The 27,732-nt window shown below is 40.4% G+C and overlaps 1 protein-coding gene across 2 annotated transcripts; it reads left to right on the forward strand.

The window, feature by feature from the left end:
• The first annotated feature begins 3,317 nt into the window (after positions 1-3,317).
• APG2 (Sec-independent periplasmic protein translocase) lies at positions 3,318-27,560 on the forward strand. Of its 2 annotated transcripts, XR_015688054.1 has the most exons (6): positions 3,318-3,713; positions 24,222-24,517; positions 24,617-24,907; positions 25,950-26,184; positions 27,012-27,082; positions 27,143-27,560. XR_015688054.1 is itself a non-coding variant. In XM_087663971.1 (5 exons), exons 1-4 carry the CDS (start codon positions 3,446-3,448, stop codon positions 26,172-26,174), a joined length of 1,080 nt encoding a protein of 359 aa, XP_087520097.1. In that variant the 5' UTR covers positions 3,318-3,445; the 3' UTR covers positions 26,175-26,184; positions 27,012-27,558. The 2 variants fall into 2 exon arrangements, 1 of the variants encoding a protein (XP_087520097.1); XM_087663971.1 differs by having other exon boundaries at positions 27,012-27,558.
• The last annotated feature ends 172 nt before the right edge of the window (positions 27,561-27,732 follow it).

Raw genomic sequence — 27,732 nt, forward strand, 5'->3', positions numbered from 1 at the left:
CTATGGACATACCTTTCAGCTATAGAGCTGGTCTAAGCTTCTTGAATCAATAATCACAACCCCCTTGGAGTAGGGTCTTGTAGTTAGCTTGGGAATAGCCTAGCACGATCTTTCCTTTTATCCTGTTTGTCAATGTTTTTAATCAGAGATCTAGATTCTAACAAACACAAACAATCCTTTCAAACAATGGAAATCACACCATCGTATAGTTCACAACTTTACTTAGCCAATGTAGATCCTTAACCCAAGGTAACCTTACATTCTAAAGAGGATTCTTCTTTCCATAAAGAAGTGTTGAGTACAAATCTTTCAACGTTGTTAAGCAAGACACCAATTTCCTGTTTAGGGCTAACTTACCCAATATAAGTGAATTTTCTTTAGTTGATACTTAGAAAAATATTACGACAATAATTTAATGAGATGATTTATAAGATTCTTTGAATAGACTTTCACTTTTTAAGCGTTAATCAACTCCTAATCATTGTCGTATTTGGCAATAAATATATCGAGTTATTTTACTAATCTCGAGTGCACATAACGTCCTTTACTCATTTCGTGCAATAACCTCTTGCAACTATTTCCATCATGATTCTATGAATTGTAATCTCGATTAATTTATCTACAAATTATAGGTAGCAATTAACCATTTGTGCCTGTATTAATACACTCTCTAGATGAAACTGACATCTCATGTAAGCGTAAGTGCAAAAGCTAACATTTTATGTACTTAATTTTGAAAAAAACCTTATAATGTTATATGATGGTATGAAAATAATAGCCTATTATTGAGTTGTGAATAACTTGGTTTGGCATGACGTCATTGGGAATTTTGTCTTTTCTTGCACTTGTGTTTGCCACATCCGATGTTCCGTTGGTAGTGGCAATTATGGCAACCTCGAGCATTCTCGTATCTCTAGAAATATCTGTTCTTTGATCGGTTGTGGTGGATTTCATGGTCTTTTTGCCTAGTTGCTTTGGAGCCATCATTCACAAGCGTGTTCAAGAGATAGAGAATGTGGAATGAATTTGAGATGGGAGAACGTGAGAGCAACTTGTCGAGTTGAAGACCAAGACAAGGGGAGGTTGAGCTAGTTCATTTCCTCTCTAACCCCCTCTCTAATTCCCACTCTCATAGCCTCTCGAGATCTCCTCTCTCTCTCTCTCTCTCTCTCTCTCTCTCTCTCTCTCTCTCTCTAATTCTCCCCTTCTCTAGCTCCCTCTCGCAGCCTCTTGGGGGGGGGGGGGGGGTATCCTTCTACCTCCCTCTCTTTTCCTCCCTCTTGCTCTATACTCCTGAGAAGGGCCTCTCCCCTCTTGCTTGGACCTCTCTCAACTGCTCCCCATGCCTCTTATTTATAGCTAAACTAGAGAAGAAGGGTTGTGGCTAAGAAGAAGAGCTCTTTATGGAGGGGATTTGACAAAATCAACAATAATCTAAAGCTTCCAAGATGCAATCTGATACTCAAATCTCAAATATGATGGTTTTGTTGGCTCTGAAAGGGGGGTAAACCCCACAGAACACCGACATGACACTTGGTAAAAAATCTTCCAGATTGCTCCTTCTTCTTTTTCCCATTCGGAGTGTTGTTTGCTGCTTGTAAATTGCGATCGAAACCCTGCTTTAGAAGTTTCCATAGCTTTTTAGGATATTTATAATAAATAATATCCAAAATATAAAAAATATGATAGTTTTGTCCAAAAATATAATATATTTGGACCATCCATACTATTGACACTAACACTATGGCTCATAACTCTCGTTCACGTGTAACTTCCATGACGAGTGGCTACAGTCCTTGTTAATCTGGAAAAAATGTCACTCGAGATGTTCTCTATTTAATGATTTTAGAGTTCTTCAAGTCCATATTGCGAGAAGTTAAGAATATTTTTAATCAAATTCAGTATATCACAATAAGTAAAGGATTCATTAGAATCTATCACCATAAAATAGTCCATGGAGGGTACAAATCCATCACGTTGATGTTTATCTCTAGTAGGCCGTTTTAAAACAAGTTCTGGGGCCTATATATCCTATCTAACATCACGAATATGGGCCACTGGAGCATCGGTTATAGGTTGTTTGGTTGGCTATATGATAATAGAAGGCTCCTCCTAAAAGATCACTCTACGTACCTCAATTACCTGCTCACGTTGCTTATGCATCTTCTCCTTATGAATGACAACATAATAGCTATGGATGATATTTCGAGCATGCGGATCCCATAACCCATCTCACCGGCATCCTCATAACCAAGAAATATGCATTTCACTAACTTAGGAGTTTGTCCTTGGGTACATGGCAAAAAGCCTCACATCCAAAGACTCTAAGATGCACATATAAGGGAGATTTTCTAGACCATACCTCCTCTGCAACTTGACAACCACTATTGCAGTTTTTAATGATGTCCTTGTATTTATGGTAGTTATACCATCATTTATGAAACATGTACTTGCATTTAGAATAGCTATCCAATTAGCCCATGTAGTAAAATAAGCATTTTTAATAGCTAATTCATCATCCACTTTATCTTCCATCATGTCCAGTTCATCATCAAACCATGCCCTTGATAGCATGTCAAGCACAATCTAGTTATCACTTCCTACAATATTTCAATGACATTTGAATAAGAGAAAGCCGATCACATATTGTGACTGTTGGAGTTTCTACATCTCTCTCTCTCTCTCTCTCTCTCTCGTTCCTTCAACCATAGCTCTTGCTTCTGTTAGCGTGTTTTCACTCAAGGCTCACTCCCTTCACCTTGATGAGAGTATGCATTTGAGCAAGGTACTCGGTGTGTGTGTGTGTGTGTGTGTAGAGAGAGAGAGAGAGAGAGAGAGAGAGAGAGAGAGAGAGAGAGAGAGAGGTGTGCATGGTAGCTTTGCTTGGTCTTTGAATGTAGGTTTAACAAAGAGAAGATGAAGAAGAAAGTGAAGACATGTAGGGCTTAGAAAGCTAAAGCGAGGCCAAGCCCTACATGTTTGAGAGAGAGAGAGAGAGGACGGGTAAGTCTACTGGATCCCCTTATGCAAAGCGTTACGAGAGTTGTGGCCTACCAAAGATCATGCATGCCTCCCCTTACACAAGTTCAAAAGCAAACTACCAAATTCCAAGTTCTTAAATATTTTCCTAGAATTTTTTAGAAGTTTTTATTTTAAAATTTAATATTCTAATTTTACGTGTTAACAAAAATTGTTAGTGAAAGTGATCATGATGGGCATAGAGCAAGCCCAACATCATCATTATTTCGAATTAATTAATATATTCTAAATATATATAGCGAGATAATGAGTTGCGTAAGAAAGATATTTGCTGTTGTGATACGTGTTCATTTGGAGCATCGAGAGCTGAGTTTCATGTGGGAAAAAAAGCCAGGTATCATCAAGGCTCGCGATCGTTCTGAAGGAGCTCCTTGCGGTTTCAGTAAAATTGTTCGTTGAGCTGGATATGGCTGGGGCTGCCCCTTTCTGCAGGGGCATCCTTCTCCCGGAGACCTTAGCAAGGGCTGGCTCGCCAGCCACCACCCGCTTTTGGATGCCCTCTCCCTGTTTGGCTGTATGGCCAAGCCGCCATTCCCTCCAGGAAGGCCACAATCTGCACTTTCTCAACAAGAACAGCCACATCGTTTCCTCCAAACGCCATTTACGCCTCGTCTTTTGCTCTGCGGACGACAGGGATGATGGAGGAATCGCATCAGCTGTTGAGGAACGGCCAGGTATCAATGACTACTGTCTGATGTGAAAGTAGATAATTTCAATGCTATTCCTTGGACCACAAGGTCCATTTCTTTGATGCATTCAACAATGGAAGCATTCTTATACATTTGAGCTGGCGCCCTCTGCTGTAATGGTGAATGCATATTGCTGGACATTTGAAGTTCTTTACCGTCATCTATTTAGTGGCCTATTTGTTGGTTTCGTTGCTAGAAATTGCATGACTAATTCGAGTGTTGTTGCGAAGACTCTCATGAGAAAAGTCTTGCATCTAAGAGAGCTTGTCATGAGTTTTACTGTCATCTATTAGTTGGCATTGTTTCTAAAAGAGGCCATTTTATGGCCTTATAGCATGTAAAGAAAGGGTATTTCTTAATACCCTTTGAATGCACATTACATAGATGATTTTTTTATAGGTGCACCCCTTGGGGGTGGAGGTTAATTTGTGAATAAGAGTCACAATACTAGAGCAAAAGAGGGAGCCTAAACTTAAAAGGAAAGAAGAAAAATTTAAAGCATAGGTGAATGGGTAGACTAATACGAGATATATAGATGGAGAAAAAATTAGGGTGGCATGTCATTGAACATTTTTTTCAAGAGAAGGGTTGCTAGAAATTGCATGATATTGGATGGTTGTTGCAAGGATTTCGATGAGATAAGCCATGTATCTGAGAGAGATCCTTCTCATGATAGTAGATGCTTATCTACATGTGCACATATGCCATATAGACAGTCCAAGGTTGTTGCCACTGGATGAAATATGTGAACCACAATTAAGCTTGAAAAGTCCCAATATGTCTTCTATGTGAGCTGTATATCTGCAAATCAGCCATCTTTGTTCCAGGAGATTTAAAATACATATGTGTATGTACTACGGATGTAGCTTTTTAGGATATATTGTCATTTATGACATAAGCAAATTTTTGTTCCCATGGTGATTATTTCCATCAAAGCTGGAAAAGGGACAAGGTGAATATCCAAGATTTGTAGGTAGTAAGAAAGGAATCCTGAAATGTACAGGATGGAGGAGGTGCAGCACAAATACTCTCCCAGTACAGCATGCATTTCTTGCCCTCATGTAAGTGCAGGCTGCACTTGCACTGTTTGGGTATGCAGTCTCCACTCATTGTATCCATGATTCACTCCCTTGCACATCTCTCTCTCTCTCTCTCTCTCTCTCTCTCTCTCTCTCTCTCTCTGTGTTTATTTGTTTGTCTGTCTCTCTCTGTGTGTGGGTATGGCATATGAGGCTTCCAATCATCTATATCGCGAAGATCGACTGAAAGAAGATTGAAGATTAGAGCATCAATCCTCTAGAGATCGTCACTTTGACAGATCCAAAAGAAACGAGTAGTCTTGTTCCCTTGCTTCTCTCTATGCTTCTAATAGGATTCCTATTGAAGGACCCCACATGGCCTTTATGGCACCCTCTGTGTAGACGCATGCTTTTGCAAAATTGTCTAAGAAAGATCCAACTTCTTCCTTTGTTCTTGCAAAGTAGAGTGTATATTGGATACCTTTGATCTGTGGGCTTTTGTGACTACCTTGATACCTTGTCCAGTGGAGGATCCCCACATTGGTTCCACTCTTGACCAAGTTGTTTTGTGGGTTTGGCTCAACTCTCGAGCCCGATCTTCTCTTAATGAGTTTGCAAGAATTTATCCTTGTTTGTGTTTGCAAGTTTTGGACCACTACAGAGGTTTGGACAAAGTAATCTTCTTTTTACTAGCTAAAGATTGTTAGTAGATTAGTTACTTCATGCGTGAGTGTGTGCTATATTTGTGGGTTGTGTACCAACTTTGATGTGGTTGCCAGTTTATTTGTGCTTAAGTTGTGGCCGATTGGTATTTGTGATGGCTACATTTATTGCACCAATTTTTTATATTGACTGACATGCATGTATCATATTTTTGGACTATTTATAGGCTAGATATTCCCTTCTTTGTGCTACATACTCCTTCAATAGATTTCTTGAAGAGAGGGAGCTAGTGGTAGTGCCCACTCAACTGATGATTCATTGTTGTATTCGATAGTCTCATGTCTTTGCATATGGATTCCATTTTCGGCATTCTTCTGAGTTCTCTTTGCAGTGTTCTTCTTTTCTTTTGTAGTCTCTCTCTTCTCTCTTGTGTTGTGCAGTCTACTACAACAGTTTCACGCGCTTCCATCACTGCACCCACTTCTAACATGGTATTAGATGTCCATTTTATGTCTTGTGGTGCTCTTTTTTGTTGTTATTGGTTTGCCATCACCTTCTACTGTTGTTGTTGATCTTCTTGGATTGGTGTAAACTATTTCTAGCTTGGCAACTCATCTATAGTTGTTCAGCTTGAGAGTAGCCGTAGAACATTGCGTTTTGATCAGCTGTACCTGCATTTTGCAGTGACACTTGTTGAGCTAAGAAATGCATTCCATGTTGATTAGCCTCTTAGAGAGCCCCAAAACATGCTTATTTAATGAAAAACACAAAATTGATGCGTGGTTCGAGAGAGTTTTTGTGAAATCCCTAATTTGGGAGGGTCCATCCACATTTATAAATAGATAGGCTGTCCCCATTCAATTTTTATCCCTTTTGTGCAGGTTTTTAGGTTCACGTGAAGATCTTCATTATCAGCCTTTATCCACGTGGCTGTTCATCCAGCCTTTGTGATTGCTGCTACCACTCCATTTACTGCTCCAACTTTTGGCAAGTGCCCTTCTAGCTGTTGCCTTGCTACCTAGCACTTCCTCCACTATTGTGTTTGGCCCTAAATAGCCATTGCCAGTCCCAATCGACACCTCTTCTACCGTGTTGTGGTAGTGTTAGCCATTGTCGGCATCCTTGTGTATCTTCACTAGGATATCTCAGCCAATGCTGTCCATCATTGTCTTCTATCATTTGGCGTTTGCATCTGACTCACGTTTCTCAACCATTCATCACAAATTTAACTGTTTCCAGCCATCACCTCACTGTTCGTCAACTAGGTGACTACTGTCTACACCAAATCTTTGTGTTTGTTGTTATTCATTGCTAGAAAACATGCATTTCAGTCAAATTTGCTGCCGTCTATAGCTAGCAATAACTTGGATAGCTGCAATTGCTGCGTACTGCTGCTGCCATGACCTCCTATGTTGTGTTTTGTTGTTTTTGACCATCATCAATTGCCATGTTGTCGTGCCGTTACACACACACCGTGTAAAAAAAATCTAGAGTGTGGCTTCTTTTTAGATTTAGAGAGCCAATGTCACTTTAGGCATTAGTGTTAGTGTCCATGGTTCAAAATATTAGATTTTTTTGAACAAGTTTTTAGTCAATTTTTGATATTCTAGATATTGTCTCTTGTAAAAATCCATAAAAACTACAGACAACTTCTAGATTAGGATGACATGTAAAAGAAAGCATGTAGCTTTCAGCCAATTTGAGAGGGTTTTATGTAAAAAGAGAGATTGACGAAATCGCGCGATGCGCGATCGCCGGTTTCAAGCAGTGAACAGCACTCCGAAGTGGGAGATGAAGAAGTGATCTGGCTGAATTTTGGCTAGGTGTCTTGGTATTTAACCCCACTTTCGGAGCTAATGAACGCATTAGATTGGTGATCTGAGCAGTTTAGAGGAAGATATTATTTTGTACACTTTTTTGTCTATTATGGTTATATTTTCTCATAATGCTGAAAGAAACTGACAGGCTTCATCTCTGTAAGTATTCTTCTATATTTTCTGTTAGTATTCTTCTACATCTTCAATCTCTTCGAACCCCTTCTCTTCTGTCTACTCCTCTCCCTAAATCTACTTGATGTCTCTTATCTTTAAGAACTTGGCTTGAAACTTTCAACCCTTTTCTTATCTCTACCATCTCCGGAGTAAAAGCTCTTGAACCCCCATACATTCTTCTCTTGCCAAACCCCTGTGGTGACCTTCAACCCTACACGCTACGACAACGTTATTATCTTCCTATCATTTTTGCAGTTTTCAACTTGTCTACCACCCGTCTATCATTGATTTGGCATCTATTGCTGCGTTTGCTTCTGCCATACACATTTGGAGGCTGTTTTGCTACATTTTAGGATCTATCAGAGTGTAGCACACTCTCCAACTCATACTCTCTACCTTGGTCTTCAAGACACAAGAGTTCGAGGTTTAGTACTCTTCATTACATAGTGTATTTGCTTCATGGAGCATTGTATTCTATTGTTGTATTCTATTCAGTATTCATTCATTATCTTTCACTATGCTTATTGTCTCTGAGTTACCCTAACCCTAATTGGGTTTCTTTATTAGTCTATGCATGTCATGTGATAGTGTTTTGTTTTCTATGGTAGAGCATTTCTTTACAAGAACTCCATTAGAGAGAGAGAGAGAGAGAGAGAGAGAGATTACACATACACAAATTGAAAGATAAAATGATAATAATAAGTGTGATATGAAAGTACAACTAATAGGGCTTGAATATATAGGCTAGGGTGTATACCTAACCCTTTGATTCTTATCTAATGTTGGGAGGTGTAAAAGGTGTAAGGTGCTTACACACACGCGCGCACGAGGAAAATAACTAACAAGAAGAGTTGCAATCTTACTTCTTATGCTTTAAATCAGTCACAAATGGCTGTATTTTCAGCTATTGCAATGCAATTGATCCACAAGTGATGAATGACATTGTCACCTATGATGTGTTGGGTGTAAAGGTCCTTTATGCTCTCTTGTGCATATATTACTTCACACACATGAACTCACCCTAGCGGGTGTAAGTGTACCGTATCCTAAGTATAAGTACTTTCTTTTATTATTCGTGTGTACCACATTGGTACACACCTTTCGGTCAACTCTCACTCACACTCACTATTCAGCACCTCGATTGATGTGCATGCTCTCTCTGCTTGTGCTCGTGCTCATCAAATTGGTATCAGAGCTTGACGGTCCAAGCTGGTAGACGTAACAGGCAACACTTGTAGTTGATAGGCACAGGTAGGACTCAACAGTCGACAGGTGCAGGCAATAGCTAGCACTCACAGTTGATAGGTGTAGGCGATAGCCATAGCTACAGTTGCAGGAAGCAGTCTTAAGTGACAAGCGATGGCTTCATGATAGGCGTAGGTATAGTCGATAGGTGGTGAAGGTAGACGACAGGTGAGCGGACAGTTGGACAGGCGAGGACAATTGATAGGGGACAAACCCAATCGACAGATGGGCAACGGGCGCTGGTGGGGTTCCAGGCCATGCGATTGATGGGTCGCACGATTGGCATGCGGGGCTGGACGGACCGACGAAGGCCAGACGGGTAGGTCAATGACCCTCTTTAATAAATCAGATATTTTCAGTTTTATTATTCCTTATCTTTCGGGTGTTCACATGTGCAAGCACAGAACACAAATCTGTGCAAATTTGCTTTGGAAATTTAGGGCTTTTCCTAGATTTGGTGCCGGACACATATTTCAATGACTTCTGAACCATAAATTGCAGACATTGAGTGCACAGACCCGGGAAATTTTGGGGATTCTCAAATGCAAGTGAAATTTTTGCTTTGTTGAGCCAATCTCTTCGAAGTTTGTGCACTCCTGGACTCCGAAATTCGAGACTTTTGCCGAATTCGTGAAATTTTGCAACATTTGCCCGCACTTGATGCTCAGGAAGATGTATTGATGCAATTGGTGCAGATTCACTGCAAAAATTTTGGGGCTTTTCACATCAGTGATGTATTTTGAGTTGATTTGAGATTGGATAGTGAAATTTGCAGCAGATTCATTGCTGAGTGGGAGTTTTTTGAGCTTTGGATGCTTGAGATGTTGAAAAAGGCAGCTTCTCGTGGTATATGTATTGCTGAATACTCACTATGCAGCGAAAGTGGTAAAGATAGCATTTGGGCATTATGGTGATGTATTATTGAAGTGGGAGCTGTTATTAATGCAAATGTATCAGATTTGATTCGTGTATATGCTGTAATCAGTACTTGAGACTGAAATTGCAGCTAAACATCTACTTCTTGGACACCTTGGAAGTACAAGAGTGTGCACTTGCTGTTACATTTGGCAACCTTGGTATTGGTTGAAAGAATTCAACTCTTTATTGTAGTTGTTTATTGTTGAAGATGGCTGGCAGTGCATCTACATCTGACACAAAGAATCTCTTTGAGATTCGTATATTCGATGGCAATGGTTTTGATCTTTGGAAAGATCATATGCAGGGTATACTCTTTCTAAAAGATTGTGATGATGCTTTACCAGAACATAAGCCTGTTGCTTTGTCAGATGAGGATTGGGCTAAAATGAATAAAAAGACCATTACTTACATTAAAATGGTCGTCACAGATGATATCTTGGTTGATATAAAAGGGCTTGATACTGCCTATGTAGTTTGGAAGAAACTCAAGGCTACTTATGAGAATACAACTCCTGTCAATCAGGTACATCTCATGCGAAAGTTGGTCAACTTAAAGCTTGTTGAGTCCAAGTTTGCCTTAGAGTATTTGAATGCTTTCACTAGTATTTTGAGTTAGTTACAGGATGCAGGTTTGCTAGCTTTTGATCCTAAATTGAGGGCTATCTTGCCTGATTCATGGGAAGCATTGGTGGTGTCATTGAGCAATAACCCCAACTTGACATTTGATGGTGTGTGCGGTTCTATTCTAAATGAAGAGATTAGACGCAAGGCAAGTGGTGAAAACAGTGGATTGGCCTACAATGTAAGAGGAAGAATTGAAAAAAGATATTTTGCAAATAAAAACAAAAATTGTAGCAAAAGCAAGAAAAAATAGCAAGATGTAACTTGTTATCAATGCGGTCGCAAAGGGCATAAAAAACCTGATTGTAGGTACTTTAAAAAGGAACAAGAACGCAAGAAGCAGGCTAATGCAAAAGGCAAAAAGAATGACAAGGATGGTAGCTCTACCCCTAAATAGATAGAAAAAGCAAATGTGGTATCTAGTGTTGTTATTGAGGAAATAGAAGATGATAAAGATGCTGATTTGCTGGTTGCATTTTCAGATCCGCTTGCTATGACAGTGGAGGACATGTATATCACCAAAACAGATGTGATAGATGCTTTGTTGTTAGCTCATGATGGTTTGTCACAATTGTGGATTGTTGAAAACGGTTCTTCTTTTTATATAACTCAATCTTTGGAGTGTTTTTCTACTTATGCAGAAGGTAATCTTGGAAAAGTCTACCTTGGCAATAATCATGTACGTGATATTGAAGAAATGGGTACCATACACCTGGCTCTAGAAAATGGTCAGGAATTGATTTTTCATGATGTTAGGTATGTACTTGGCATCAAGAAGAGCTTGCTTTCTATTGGGCAGCTAGACAACAAAGGTTACTTCACTACTTTTGGTGGTGGTATGTGGAAAATACAAAAAGGATCTATGCTAGTCACTAGTAAAAAGGGGACTTTGTATTCTCTCTACTGCAAGGCACTTCCTGGAAAGTTTGTTGCAGTTGTTAAAGTATAATCACACATGGAGTTATGGCACAAGTGTCTTGGACACATGAGCCAAAAGGGTTTGCAGGCACTTTCTTTACTTGGAAGAGTTGATGTGAAAAACTCAAAGCTCGACTTTTGTGATGATTGTGTTCCTGGTAAACATGTAAAGAGTCCATACTCTCATGGAGCCTCTAGGAAGGCATGTATCTTGGATTTAGTCCATTCTAATGTTTGCACCATGTCAATAAAAACTCATAGTAGTTTCTGCTATTTTGTGTCTTTTATTGATGACCTTCTAGGAAGCTATGGATTTACTTGCTTAAGTAGAAAAGTGAGACATTAGATGCTTTTAAAGGGTTTTATGCATTGGTTAATACTCAAAAGGGCTTAAAGTTAAAATGCATAAGAATAGATAATGGGGGAGAGTATGTATCTAAAGAATTCAATAAGTTTTGTGATGAAAATGGGATTAAATGAGAGCTTATAGCTCCTTAAAATCCATCATCTGATGGTGTGACTGAGCGAATGAATCGCACGTTATGTGAGAAGATTCGATGCATGCTGCCCAGAGCTAATCTCTCGTAATCGTTTTGGGGAGAGACACTTAAAACCGTGGTGCATATTAGCAACCGATCTCCACGTCGTGCACTTGAAAGTGGCATCCCTGAAGAGGTTTGGTCTGGCAAACCTGCTTCATATGACCACTTAAGAGTCTTTGGCTGCGAATGCTATGTACATGTACCTGTTGGTAGCAGAACCAAACTTGACATGAAATCTCATAGAGGCATCTTCATGGGTTATGAGATGAAGGTGAAATGGCCTATAGAATTTGGGTTCCAAGCATGAAAAAGGTGCCACGCAGTCAGGATGTGGTATTTAATGAGTCAAAGCTGCTGAAAAATGTCACATCTAATGACTCAGACAAAAAGAAAGTTAAAATTCAGCATGATCAGTTACTTGAGCAGCCATTAGCCACTGAAAATTCAGCTTCTTTTGATTCTGATTATGACAATCAACGTATCATTATTGAGCCAGATGAAAATGGGCAGCAAGGGGATGCTAAACTTGAGCACCAAAATCAGCATGCTGAAAATGAATTACAGCAGCCTGAAATGGTATTACAACAACCTGAACATGCAGTTCAGGAGCCAAGCAATGAGGTCATTGACATTCCCTTGGATGTGGATCCATTACCTGATAACATAGATCATTGGGTAAGAAGGTCTACACGTGTCAGAAGACCTATATAAAGATTTGATCCTTCTTTGGATTGCATTTTGCTCATAGATGAAGGTGAGCCTCTTACATATAAAGAGGCCTTATAATGTGAATTTAAGAAAAAGTGGGAGCTAGCTATGTAGGAAGAAATGAAGTCATTGTATCAGAATGATACTTGGGGTTTGGTTACATTGCCCAAGGATAGGAAAGCCATTCTTAACAAATGGGTCTATAAAATCAAACATGTGGATGGCAAACCCAAATACAAAGCCAGACTTGTGGCTAAGGGCTATACACAAAAGGAGGGCATTGATTTTCAGGAAGTGTTTTCTCCTGTTGTCAAAATGACCACTCTTCAAGTGTTATTTGCCATTGTAACATCTATGGATCTTGAACTTGATCAAATGGATGTTCGAACTGCATTTTTGCATGGTGATCTGGAAGAAGAGCTGTACATGAAATAGCCCGAAGGCTTTGTTATACATGGAAAGGAGCATTTGGTATGTAAGCTTAAGAGAAGCTGGTATGGTTTGAAACAAGCTCCTAGACAATGGTACAAAAAGTTTGATGCCTTCATGCTCTCACATGTATTTAAAATAAGTAGTGCGGATCATTGCTTGTATATTAAGGAGGTTGATGATGGAAGCCTTATTATACTTGTGCTTTATGTGGATGATATGCTTATTGCTGGTAAGCATAAAAGCCAGATTAATGCATTGAAAAGACAGCTGAATTCAGCCTTTTCCATGAAGGATTTAGGTGTAGCTGAATATATTTTGGGCATGCATGTAACACGAGTTAGAGAGCAATGTTGGACTAAGAGGGGGCACAGCAGAGAGAGAGAGGGAGGTCGAGCTGGAGTGCGCGTGAAAGTGTGACGGTTGGAGAGAGTGTAAGCAGAGTGAAATATACGAGTCGATTAGAGTGTACCAACAATGTGTTGGTATACAAAGAATAAAATGTGTTTATACTTGGGGCTCGTAAAGGGTGCGTTCACATGTACAATGTGCGTGTACTATACAAGGAGGTTACCGTGCCTTTATCCCAACAACCTCCCACTTAAAGGTCCGACATGAACCTCTAGCTAACCAACTTCCACTAGTCAAATGCAATGCTCATACTGAGCTTTGCTTAGACTTTTAGTGAGGACATCTACAGGGTTATCTTGTGTTTTAATCTTAGTCAATGTGATTTGACCATCTTCCAGAATCTGTCTGATAAAGTGATATCGCACATCTATATGCTTTGTTCGTGAATGATACATGGCATTCTTAGCCAGATACACAACACTTTGGTTATCACATCCCAAAACTGTAGTACCCATAGACATGCTGAGATCATGTGCAAGTCTGCTCAACCATATAGCTTCCTTAGAAGCTTCAGTAGCTGATATGTATTCAGCTTCAGTGGTACTCAGTGCAACAATGTTTTGCAACCTGGAACACCAAGAAACAATGCCACCAGCAACTGTAAAGATATACCCGTTGGTGGACTTACGAGTATCCAAGTCACCTGCCATGTCTGCATCACAATAACCCTACAAACTAAGTGCACCTTGCCCATAGCAAATACTTTTTCTTTGTGTACCCTTAAGGTATTGAAGAATACACTTGATAGCCTCCCAATGTGCTTTGCCAGGATTTGACATAAACTTGCTAACAACTCCCATTGCATGAGCAACGTTTGGACGAGTAGCAACCATAGCATATATAAGAGAGCCACAAGCTGATGCATAAGGAACTCCCTTCATAGCATTTGCTTCCACATTATCTTTCTGGCTGTTGGCTTTGCTAAGCTTGAGATAAGGAGGTAAGGGTACCCCAAAAGGCTTAGCTTCAGCCATGTTAAATGTGTCCAGTACCTTTCCAATGTACTTTTCTTGAGATTAAAACAACAATTTTTGCATTCTATCTCTACGAATCCTCATGCCCAAAATATGCTTTGCATTTTCCAAATCTTTCATGGAGAAAGCTGATTTCAGTTGATTTTTAAGAGCATCCAAGCTAGTCTTTCTTTTCCCAGCTAGTAACATATCATCCACATACAAAACAAGTATGATGGGGCTGCCATCTGTATTCTTTTTCATGTACAAGCAATGATCTGGATGGCTGCGTGTAAACTCACGAGATAGCATAAAAGTGTCAAACTTTTTGTACCACTGCCGTGGTGCTTGCTTCAGCCCATACAAGCTGCGTTTTAGCTTACACATCATTTGCTCTTTTCCAGGAACTACAAAGCCCTCGGGCTGTTTCATGTGGATTTCCACATCAATGTCACCATGCAAGAAAGCTGTTTTTACATCCATTTGATACAACTCTAAATCCAAAACAGTAGTAAGAGCAAAACACACACGTAAAGTAGTCATCTTCACAACAGGTGAGAAGACCTCTTGGAAGTCAATCCCTTCCTTTTGTGCATACCCTTTGGCTACTAGCCTTGCCTTGTACTTGGGTTTCCCATCAACTGTCTTGACTTTGTATATCCATTTGTTTGGAAGTGGCTTTCTTCCCTTGGGCAATGACGCAAGATCCCAAGTATCATTTGCATATAGAGATTTAATCTCTTCTTGCATAGCTAGCTCCCACTTACTGTTGAACTCACATGACTTGGCCTCTTTGTATGTAAGAGGCTCACCCTCATCTGTAAGCATCACATAATGCAAGGAGGGATCAAACCTATGTGGTTGCCTTCTTACGCGTGTAGACTTGCGTACCCAATCATCAACATTTTCAGGAATTGGGTCTACATCTGGAGGTATATTATTTTCAGCATTTATTGGTTGTTGTAAACCATTTTCAGCATGCTGTTCATGCTGTACATCACCTTCATTTTCATTTCCAGCACTTGCATTTTCATAATCAGCAAGTCTATCTTGCTGTCCATGACCTCCTTGTGCTTCTATTTGCTGTCCATCATCATGTGGCTCAAAAATAACCAGCTGATCATCAGTTTCAGCTTGTGGTACAGCACCATGAGGCTCATTTTCTGAAGTAATAGGTGGCTGCAAACTTAGAAACTTCACCTTTTTCAGATCTTCATTAGAGGCTAAAGTGCATTTTAGCAATTTTGCCTCATTAAACACAACATTATGGTTGCGAATAATTTTCTTGGACTGAGGTAACCACACTCTGTAGCCAAATTCACACTCATCACCATAGCCCATGAAGATGCCTTTGGTGGATTTTGGGTCAAGTTTGTTCCTCAGCTCATCCCTAACATGCACAAAAGCATCACAGCCAAATATGCGTAAATGGTCATATGAGGCCGATGTGCCAGACCAAACCTCCTTAGGGATGCCATTATTTAAGAACCTATTTGGAGAGCGGTTGCAAATGTGAACCGCCGTTGTGAGTCCCTCTCCCCAAAATATACGAGGGAGATTAGTAGTGGACAGCATGCACCGCACTCTTTCACATAAAGTCATGTTATATCTTTCAGCCACCCCATTTGAAGAAGGGCTATAAGGGCTGTAAGCTCCCTCTTAATACCATGCAAGGCACAAAAGGACTTGAATTCAGTCAATGTGAACTTACCCCCATTATCAGTTCTCAAGCATTTCAGCTTTCTACCTGTGTGAGTGGTCACAAATACATGAAAAGTTTTAAAAACAGCAAACACTTTACTTTTCTTTTTCAGCAAGTACACCCAAATCTTCTTGAAACAATCATCAATAAAGGAGACAAAATATGCAGTACCACCCAACAATTTCACGGGCATATTACATACTACATACATCAGAAGACATTGGACTAACATGAGACACCAGAGTAAAATGAATTTTTTATTTGCTTTCCAAAGTGACACTCATTACAAAAATCAAGTTTAGAGTCTTTTCCATCAATCCTCTTCAGAGAGGTAAGGACATCAAGTCCTTTTTGGCTCATATGGCATAATCTCTTATGCCATAACTCTAAGTGGCTGCAAATTTCAGCAACTGCAAGAAACTTGCCATTCAAGGCTTTATAGTGCAAACAATATAAAGTGCCCTTCTTGGTTCCTTTTGCAATCAGCATGGAACCCTTTTTCACTTTCCACAAACCACCACCAAACAGTGTGATGTAGCCATGCAAGTCAAGCTGACCAACAGATAGTAAACTCTTTTTAATTCTAGGCACATATCTGACATATTTCAACACAAGCTCTTGACCATTGTCTAAAAACAAGTGTACTGTGCCAATCCCATCAATGCTACTAGTATGGTTATTTCCAAGATACACCTTTCGATAACTGCTTGCATTGAACATAGCAAAACACTCCTAAGCAAGGAGTTACATGGAAAGAGGTACTAGAGTCTACAATCCAAGTCTGAGTGACACCATCATCAACTAATAAGAGTGCATCAATCACATTAGCCTTGGTAATCTGCATATGCTGCATGTGATATACAAGGGCATCATAATCAATTGCACATAATACATCAGCCTTTGTATCTGAAAGCTCTTCTATGACCACGTTAGAGGCCACATTGGCCTTCTCTTTCCCTTTGGTTGTTCCGATGCATCTGTCTTATCTTCCTTCTTCTTGTTATCTCCTGCATTCTTCTTTCTCTCTTGTTCCTTCTTGTAATACTTGCAATCAGGTTTCTTGTGGCCCTTCTGACCACAGTGATAGCAAGTAATGTCACTCTTATCCTTTCCTTTGCTCTTGCTCCTGTTTTTGTGCCCTGCATTTGCATTTTTCTTTTCAGCCCTGCCTCTTACATTATAAGCTGAGTTGCTGCCTTCTCCACTAGGCATACATCTAATTTCTTCATTCAAGATAGAACCCCTCACCCCATCATATGAGAGATTGGGGTTATTGCTGAGTGAAACCACCAAGGTTTCCCACGAGTCCGGCAGTGTCATGATCAAAAAGATCGCCCTCAACTTATCATCAAAGTCCAAATTTGCATCTTTGAGTTGATTTAGAATCCCTGTAAATGCACTCAAGTGCTCAGCTGCAGGTTTTGATTCATCCAGTCGCATATTCACCAACTTGCGCATTAAATGCACCTGATTAATAGGTGTGGTGATCTCATAAGTAGTTTTCAGCTTCTCCTATATTGCATAACCTGTATCTAAACCCTTAATGTCTGTCAGAGTGTCATTAGTGACACCCATCTTTATGTAAGCCACAACCTTTTTATTCACTCTGGCCCAATCTGCATCAGACATCAGTGCGGGTTTATCTTTCTGCAAAGCATCCTCACAATCCTTTAGGAACAAAATCCCCTGCATACGGTCTTTCCAAAGGTCAAAGCCATGACTATCAAACCGTTCGATCTCCATCAAACTCTTGATGTGTGAGTTGGAAGAAATTGCAGCCATTTTATCACAAACACAAGAGTAAATGCACTAATCTAATAAAGCACAAGCTGAACCAGCAAAATGCATTGCTGTTCTTTCTCAAGCAGAAGTAAATTTCTGCTGTTTGTACATGAACCAGCCACTAAAAGGGCAAAAATGCAGAAATTTACCAAATTTTGTGCAAATCCCCAAAATTTCAAGTCCAAAATTGCATAAATGTTAGTCAATTTGACCCAACTGAGTAAAGCTTTGCCAATACACGAAAAGCTCCAAGTTTCTGCGGTCCAATGTCAAGAAATTTTGCCCAAAAGAGCGAAAATCCGACAAATTTGGCAAAATCCCGAAATTAATTGAGGTCACCACTCGCAATGTTAGCAATTTCTGACACGAATGTCACTATCAGGCCTAGATGAGATCAAATCTAGGAAAAGTCCTAAATTTTCTAGCTAGATTTGCACAGATTTTGAAAAACTGTGCTCCCATGCCTGTTGCGTGGCGTTCGGTTGCAGGCGGGCTGACCTGTCATGTGGCTCTCCAACTCGAGCGCGCTGACCTGTCGTGTGGCGCCCATCGCCTAGTCGCCCGCCAGTCACTTGCTTGTCGCCCAATTGTCCGCCTGGTCACGCCGTTCGCTAGTTGCAGCAATTCGATGCCTGTCTGTTGCCAGTCTGTAGTGTGGTCACGCCACACGTTTGCCTGGTCACATTGAGTAGTATTTAGCTCGTCTTCTGTACGGCTGCTTGTCTTATTCACGAGAAGCGTGCTCTAAGTCTGCTCTGATACCAGTTTTTGGAGTAAGAGGGGGCATAGCAGAGAGAGAGAGAGAGGAGGTCGAGTTGGAGTGAGCGTGAGAGTGTGACGACTGGAGAGAGTGTAAGCAGAGTGAAAGGTACGAGTCGATTAGAGTGAACCAACAATGTGTTGGTACACAAAGGATAAAATGTATTTATACTTAGGGCATGCAAAGGGTGTGTTCACATGTACAATGTGCGTGTACTATGCACGGAGGTTATTGAGACTTTATCCCAACAGAGCAATAATTCCTATTTTTCTCACAAGAAAAGTACATCAGCAAAGTACTTGATCGTTTTTCTCTGGCGGATGCTAAGCCTCTTGGTGTACCTTTTCGACCTTATCTTAAGCTTAGCAAAGTAGATTGCCCAAAAGATGATAAGGTAGCCAGTACTATGAAGGGTGTTCCTTATGCTTCAGCTTGTGGTTCACTCATGTATGCTACGGTTGCCACTAGACCTGACATTGCTTATGCAATGGGAGTTGTAAATAGGTTCATGTCAAATCCTGACAAAGCACATTGGAAAGCAGTGAAATGTATCTTACGGTACCTTAAGGGCACATGAATAAAATTTATTTGCTATGGCAAGGGTATGTTTGATTTGCAAGGGTATTGTGATGCAGACGTGGCAGGTGACTTGAATACTTGCAAGTCTACTAGCGGGTACATCTTTACCTTGGCTGGTGGGGCGGTTTCTTGGTGCTCTAGATTGCAAAAAATAGTAGTACTCTCTACCACTAAGGCTGAATATATTTCAGCCATTGAAGCTTCAAAAGTAGTTTGGCTTGGTCGTTTGGTCAAGGATTTTGGGCTGCCTACTAGAACACCTGTACTTAGATGTGATAGCTAGAGTGCTGTATGCCTGGCTAAGAATGCCATGTTTCATGCATGTATCAAACATATTGATGTTTGGTATCATTTTATTAGATAGGTTTTGGATGATGGCCTAATCACCCTGACTAAGATCAAATCATAAGATAACCATGTAGATGTTCTCACTAAAACTCTTGCAAAGGCTCAACATGAGCATTGCATTAGACTTGTGGGAGTTGGTTAAAGGTTCACTTCAGACCTTTAAGTGGGAGGTTGTTGGGTGTAAACACCCTTTACGCTCTCCCGTGTATATATTACTTCACACAGGTGAACTCATCCTAGCAGGTGTAAGTGTACCGTACCCTAAGTATAAGTACATTATTTTATTATTTGTGTGTACCACATTGGTACACAATTATCGGTCGATTCTTACTCTTACACTCTCACTGTTCAGCACCTCGATTGATGTGCATGCTCTCTTTGCTTGTGCTCGTGCTCATCATGATGTTGGTCTCCAATCAACTTTAAAATATTTAGAAATATCCAAGACTATGTTAACGTAATAATCCCAAAAATGATAGTTAGCATTTTAGCCCAATTTCAAGGAGCATTTTCTTTGACAATTATCATACATTGTCCCCATGCAATCTCACACTATTCCTATCATAAGTTGAGGGATTTCTCACAATGAAACTACGAAAATTCACTTTCTTCTCGACAAAGTTGTATAGAAAGTGTACAAGGCTGGAGTGTGTTGCAATAATCTGTTTTAATTATATTGAGATAAAGAATATTCAGGATCCATTCGGAGTACGACACACTCTTCAGCTCATTACCCCTGCCCTGATCCTTGAGATACAGGAGTTAGAGGTTCAGTATTCATTCACTGCATAGTGTGTCTGCTGCATGGGCATCATATATTTAGTAATCATATTACATTCACTATGTTCATTGTCTTTGAGCTAACGTAACCCTAACTGTGTTCTTTTATCAATCTGTGCTTTGTCGTACGGTTTCTGTATTAGGGTATTTCTTTATAGCTCCTATCCTGGTGATTGCATCACCAACCAAGAATTTGGCATAGTGCATGCAATGGACAAATTACTATCTATGTGGTGTGAAGACAAAGCAAAAGTAACTTGGGAAATTTGCAATTTCCAAAGGAGCCTTAAAAATTCACAATTTTTTTCTAAGCTTATAACGATCATTTGAAAGTTTCACCAATAAGCAGCTCACTTAAGATGTAGAGTAGGCTCAGTGCTTAAGTTTAGTCCAATGAGCAGCTCACTTATGATTAATCAGCCATTCATTAATTAGTTCTTAATCAAATCCAAATTTTGATTAATGAGTAGTAACTCATTTAGAAAGTTGATTTTGGTTTGTTGGGGTCTCATTTTCTCTCATTTGAGCAAGATAAGTTTAAAGACAGTCATCCTCCTCTTCTTTGGTGCAGAAATTGCAAGTTTCAACCATTGAACATGAGCAAACACCATGTATGGAGTCTTTCCAATATGAAAAGTTTGTACCATCAATATTTTCAATATTGAACCATGAACTTTTTGAACTTGATGAAGAAGCCATAATGATAAAAGTATGTTTGCACACAAAAAATGGCAACCTACATAAATCTGATGTAAAAATGATATTTTAGCACTCCCAAAGGCATATGAACTTTTTGCAAGCTGTCCCAAGTATTCCAATTACCTTTTGAGTATACAATAGTCATCAGAGACCAAGCACATGCAAATTATCTTCACAAATCAATTTCAGCTCGCATAATCTATGCTAAGTGAGCATAAACTAGCATGTGAAATCCTCGAATATGAAAAATTTTTCCAACATGGAGAATCCATTCGACAGTTCTACAACTCCATTCATAGCAAGGTATACTGTAGCAAGGTAGCCTCCGGATGTTGAACACCAGTAAACGTAGTAGTGAGAAGCTGGATCTGATGTAGATGATAGTGAGGAGAGAGAAAGACTAAAAACACAAGACTACAGGAGAGAGAGACTAAAAACTTAGGTAGGATAGCTTGCAGGAGAGAGAGACTAAAAACGCAGGCTGGATAGCTTGTAGGAGAGAGAAAAGTACCAAACGCAAGTAGAATAGCTTGGCGATAGCTGGAGGAGAGAGAAAACTGCCAAACACATGCTGCAGATGATGTGGCAAGCAGTACGACAGTAGGTCTGCGCAGGAACAGTAGTCGCTTGGTTAGGATTAGCTCCAACAAACTATGAGAAGAGGGCTGGAAATCAGGTGCCAACTAATGTAGACAGCAATGGACAGCTTTGGCTGAGATGTCTTGTGCGAACGGGTTGTGGGAAGCGATAAGTCATGGGAAGTTCGGGAAGTCCCCATTTTTGATAGCCATGATGTTTGTTTCACCTCATTACTTTAATTCTATCAGCTGGCAAGACTTTGACCACCTGGTCATAGATGTAGCGATTCTGTTCTACTTGCTGGGATTCGATGTGTAGGATGGAATTTACACGAGCCTCATGGAAGATGAATAACTTGATGACCTTCAAGTCCTACAACCATTTTAGCCTCTTCAGGTTGTTTTGAAGATAGGCGAGTCAGTTGGCATCTATATAGCAATATCCCGCGCTCCAAGTCCAACGCCTTTCCACATATAATGGTGAAGGCTTGTAAAGTCGATCCAGGATCCTCATCATGTTGGATCGTCGGTGATAACTTGAAGAGTTCATAGCCGTCTTGAACATGATGTGAAATACAAGGAACCTGCTCCATGCCTCGTAGGTCTGGAAGCGGCAACAGTCCACAAGTGAGTGAAAAGAAAAAAAAAGAAAAGAATTATTTCCTAGTGAAAACATTGCTTCACTCTCCCTGGCTTAATCCTATCTGGATTGTTCTATTCATTGGTTCGCTCTGATACCAATTGTAACGTGTCCGTCTTCGGCTACCTAAGTATGCTTTAGTGGTTTGTCGGGAAACGAATATAAGCGTCGTCAGTTGGCACTCCCGTGGAATGTTCCGGGGTTTGTCGCTTAGGGTCTCCCGAGTCCGCCTTGCAATGGAACGTTCAAAATCAGCATAACGAAGACAAGGCAAGTAACCCAAATGAGAGAGCACTTTCATTTGAGTTTGACTCATGTGTCCCAATCGGCCATGTCACAAAGAAACACTTGATTGCTTGGTTACGGCAACAACATGATCACTCACACGAGATACATGGAGAGGATACAAGGTATCACTTTTACAACCTTATAGATCCCTTATAGATCTTCCATTTCCCATCACCAAAGGTGGTATGAAATCCATCATCATCTAGCTGCCCTGTGCTAATCAAGCTCTTCTTGAGCTGAGGTACATGTTGTACATGCTGAAGTGTGAAGATAGAACCATACTGAAACTGCAACTGTACATTGCCAATTGCAATGTCACATGCATAGTTGTCCCCAAGATGGACAACACCATGTCAACCCCCTGTATAGTCAGAGAACCACTCACAATGAGGGGTGACATGAAAGGAAGCATCCGAATTTAGAATCCAAGTATGCATGTCATCATCCGTATTTGCAAGTAAAGCATGTGCACTAAAGTGTGAAGAGACAAAGAGTACGTCATTCCCATTGTCACTGTCATGCCACGCGCCTATTGGCTGTCTAGTCGCCTGTTGACTATTGCCTCGCCTACGCTCGCAGTGCGTCGTCGCGGGACTGCTGCCCCACTGGTCCGTTGCCAGCTCACATGACCTACGCCTGACGTTTTGACCTGCGTGCAGCCCGTCGAATCCAGCCTGGTCCTGGTCACCCGTCGACCAGTCGTCACACAGTCCTGTCGCCGGCCACACACGCCTTCATCAATCCGTCCAGCTGCCTGTTGAAGAACCCGTCACATAGGTCGCCCGCTCTCCAGCAGCAACTCTAGCAGTCACGACTGTTGCCCCTTCGACCTGCAGCAACTGTCGCCTGTCACACTCTCCAACAGCCTGCCTTCTGCAGTCTATGACTTCACGCAATGCTTCCTCACAGCACACAGAGAGAGAGAGAGAGAGAGAGAGAGAGAGAGAGAGAGAGAGAGGAGAGAGTGATCACGACACTTGATGCTCGGTACAAGGACGAGTGTACCTTTTTAGGTTTTTAGATAGATATATATATGAAAGTACAAATGTGCTAAGGGTGTGTTCACACCCGTGCACATATAAAAGGCACGATGGCCCTTTATTCCCAATAGAGAGGATGAATATCAGCATCATGTTTACAAGGCAATCAATGGTTTGATACCATTTAATCTATCATAGCTGTCACGAGCACTCTAGGAGACCTGTTACATTATGAACAGTAGTACAAACTGCCTTAACTGAAAAGAGGAAGCAACACCCTATGCATAGTCCAATCCATCTCCCTGTTAGTTAGTCCAATTCTACCACTCCACAATAACATTCTTTGATAGTATACTGACAGTGTCAAACCATCTTTGTATGCCTAAAATAGAACGACAATCATCAAATGAGCAGAAGGAAAAGCACTACCAAGGTCAGCCCTGACTGTTTGAAGGTGATGGGCAATTTTGTAAGTTTCTCCACTGCTAGAGGTGGTCAAATATCTCATTCTTTTGGCTTTCATTGAATGGCCTTTTTATTCTTGACTTCCTGGTCTTTTAATGCTTGTAGTAACTCCATCAAGATTATTGATTGGCAATTTCTATTGAGCAGGTTTTCATTTCCTAGTCAATGAGTCAAAGTGAGCATGGAGTTTTACCTTGATGAGCTGATATCCCCCCAATATGCATGGCTGTAGGCCAATCAGTTGTATGGCCTTTGAATCTTCTCACGTGCTAACATAGAATCTGATTCTATTAATTGCCCAAATATCCATAGTATCATAGCAGCACAGTAACTTGCACTGTTTACGACTATTGGAAGCATTTGCAACATGCAGCATATAGGATCTTATTCTACTTTGTTCTCCAAATATATCTTTCTGACTTTCTCTTGATGCACATTTCCTTGTTATTCTAAGAGCATCCTTTTACTTGGCAGTGTCCAGTGATGCTCCAAATGAAGAGGATGAAGCTGAATCCACAGTTGGTGGTCTATCTTCTTGGTTATATCCCCCCAAAGAGGAGCTTCCAGATGATGTCCAGATGAGCCTTTTCGATCATTTGGAGGAGCTGAGGGAAAGGATTTTGGTTTCAGTACTAGCTGTTGGTGTTGCTATCTTAGGATGCTTTGCTTTTGCCAAGGATCTGATTGTATTTCTTGAAGCACCTGTGTACTCACAAGGTGTGCGATTCTTACAGCTCTCACCGGGCGAATATTTTTTCACAACTATCAAGGTATATCTTCACATGATTTCAGTCTTTTCGTCGGTGTCTGATTTTGATGGGATCATAAGTCTTATGAAGTCAAAAGTAACCATGGTTTGTTTTCTGCAGGTGTCTGGCTATAGTGGTCTCTTGCTTGGAAGTCCAGTGATTCTTTATGAAATAATAGCATTCGTACTTCCTGGGTTGACTCGAAGTGAAAGAAAGTTCCTGGGGCCTATAGTTTTCGGCTCATCCATACTTTTCTATACTGGGCTTGCCTTTTCATATACTGTATTAGTGCCAGCAGCACTCAATTTTTTTGTATCATATGCAGAAGGAGCAGTAGAATCACTTTGGTCAATTGATCAGTATTTTGAGTTTGTTCTCGTTCTTATGTTCAGCACTGGGTTGGCCTTTCAGGTAAGTAGGCTTGAAAGCTTTTTGTAAAGATTAGATTTAAAAGTAACATTGTGGAGGGTTTCAACCTGCACATGTTAACTAGTTAGAATTTGACTCGCCTTCTAGGGATGTAGGCACTTCGTCACACAATTTTGTCATATTATTATTCCCATGAGTACTTAGTGGTTCATGTGGGTAATAGTCAACATCTACACCATCTTCTTTCATTTGCATACGGCACATGTCCTGATGTTGCCAAGAGGTTCTGAAAGCAGAGGAGAATTCATAATTTTAAAGCATGCAACTCATTCTTTACAACACAAACAGTGAGTGTCCAATGTGGTTTAGCTCTTTGAGCTAGTACTACACAGCATTTAGGTGTACAGTAGTCAAAGTCCACTTTAACTTAGCGCCTTCAACAGTCTAGGCACCCACGTAGAAGTAGTTTCATGTGCTGGTTGGAAATCTGGAGAAAATGGAGCATCTGTTTATGGTTGTGGTAATTTCACTTCTTTGAAAATGAATATGCATTGTTTCATTCTCATTTTTTTCTCATGGACTAGCTTTGATGCAGTTTATTTTGGCAAGAAAATCAAGGTGAGACTAGACTCATGCTGTACTCGCAAATATAAGCCAGGAGTGTAGGCTAGGTGTATTGATATGGACATGTGGGGCAGTCCCCATGTTACAGAGTATCTGCTCCTCTTTTTTCAGTTGACTAGGAGCATAGGCTAGGCAATGTGTGGGCAATTCCTGTTTTGTATGAGTGTCCAGTTTTTTAAGCTATGTGCATGCTGTGGATAAGTAAATAATATGTTCTTTAGTATTCCTTTTGAAATAAGACTTGAGGCCTCAGTGGTGTCAGCTTTCTATATTTCTTGTTCCAAAGACTTCTACACTTTGACAAAAGGCTTGATACATCTTCTGCTATACCTCTGAAGCTCTGAGACTTTTAGTAAGGCTTAATAACACATTAAACTATTTTGTAGACAAATTTCTATTTTCAACAGAGTTATTCTGAATAGCTTACATACTTCTCGAATGTGTTTCTTGGATACACTAGGTGCCTGTTATACAGCTGCTTTTGGGACAAACAGGATTGGTTTCGGGTGATAAGATGCTGTCCATCTGGCGATATGTTGTTGTCGGTGCTGTCATAGCAGCCGCAATTTTGACCCCTTCCACAGATCCTTTGACTCAAGTGCTTTTGGCTGGGCCATTGATAGGTCTTTATTTGGGGGGAGCACTCGTTGTCAAGTTTATTCTACCAAAGCCAGAAGAGGCTTGATCATGGCAAGGTCAGACATATGATAGTTTTGTCCAAGTTAGTTTCTTTATTTTTTATGCATGACCCCTATGTTTGGTAGATTTGTAAGTCTATCTATTAAAGGGGGATGGTAAAAAGGTTGGGTGTGATGGTCTTCCAATGTGCCTCTAAAAGCTTGTGGATCTTCTGTACATCGGGGCCTTGTGTGTGACAACATATCCCTTCGTTTGTATCAATGCCTTAGTCAGGAGTACTTCTGCTTTGAGCTCTTCTCTAGAAGGGGAGCCTAGTGCTCCTGTGGGCAAGGTTGGGCCTCTAGTCTGGAGGGTTGCCTGTCTGAGATCTCTTGTGAAGCCCAGAAGTGAGTACAGGAGCCAAGTACACCTGAAGTGACTTTGGAAGATATCATCCTGAGTGTATTGGTCATTAAGATTCCTGGTCATTTAGCCATGCAGTGTACACAAAATAGACTTTGGTCCGTCAAACACTAGTGAAGCCTAATCATGAAGATTCTTTAAGTGCCTATTCCTATTTCTCTTTAACAAACAGCTCCCAATCATATCAATATGACAAGAGGGAAGAGTGATTTATTGCACTCTCCTGCGCACTGTTCAAAGTGCTTATAGAAAGATGAAGGGTTCAAAAGCGGCCTCTCATATCTACAAGAGGGAGTAAAAGGGCATCGAGAGTCCTGCAAATAATGTAAGGTTAAGTAGGCAAATTTTACCTCTTGGTTTACTGTCATTTCTCTCTTTTGTGTATCATATAGACTTTCTACCACCACCTACCATATGCTTGGAAAGAAATGTAGCTACCCTGTATGTTTGATCTGTTTGATTTTTATTTTACTTGGCACAGGTACCAGAATGTGATATTCAGATATTAAATCTTTGGCTTGACAATCATGTACATGGGCCAAAACCTCTTTAGAAGAGGCTTTGATCTGATGTTTTGGCACAACTATTTTATGAATCCTGTGATACTGGAGGGAAGATGTGGCTTTATTAGCTAGCAAAAATAGGAGTTCAAGAACGAGCATGATGGGGTGCGCTTTGGCTGAAGGGACTTGTGCATAGCTGTATGCATATATACAACATTTTAAGAGCAAAAAATGCTCACTGTTGCTGAAGGAAACTACATATTTTCACATCCACATGCACGCACCTATTTATGCAGGAGATGATCCATCTTTGAACTGCATTTGTAACACTATCTGTATATGGTTCTACCTGGTTTAGCATGAACAAAGAATGGTTGCACTTTGCAATGGCTAATGTGCCATGTAATATATCAGCAGGTCTTAGTGCATATTATTCATGAAATTCAGTAGAAAACAGGAAATTGATTCTATCATAAAACACTTGTACTGATCTTCAAAACTTAAAAGAGATAGACTTACCATGCAATATCGAATATAGTCTAGGTGTAAGAATATGATTTTATAAGCTGCAGGAGTCACTAACATTGCTGAGTGCGGGTATCATATGACACATTCACAAGCACCTTGATATACCTATTGATGGGATGAAACATAATAATAATTAAGGAAATGGTATATAGAGAAAAAAAGATTTATATT

Source organism: Lygodium microphyllum, chromosome 23 (genome assembly GCF_053477565.2).
Source record: "Lygodium microphyllum isolate KBCC chromosome 23, Lygodium_microphyllum_v1.1.10, whole genome shotgun sequence".
Lineage (NCBI taxonomy): Eukaryota > Viridiplantae > Streptophyta > Polypodiopsida > Schizaeales > Lygodiaceae > Lygodium > Lygodium microphyllum.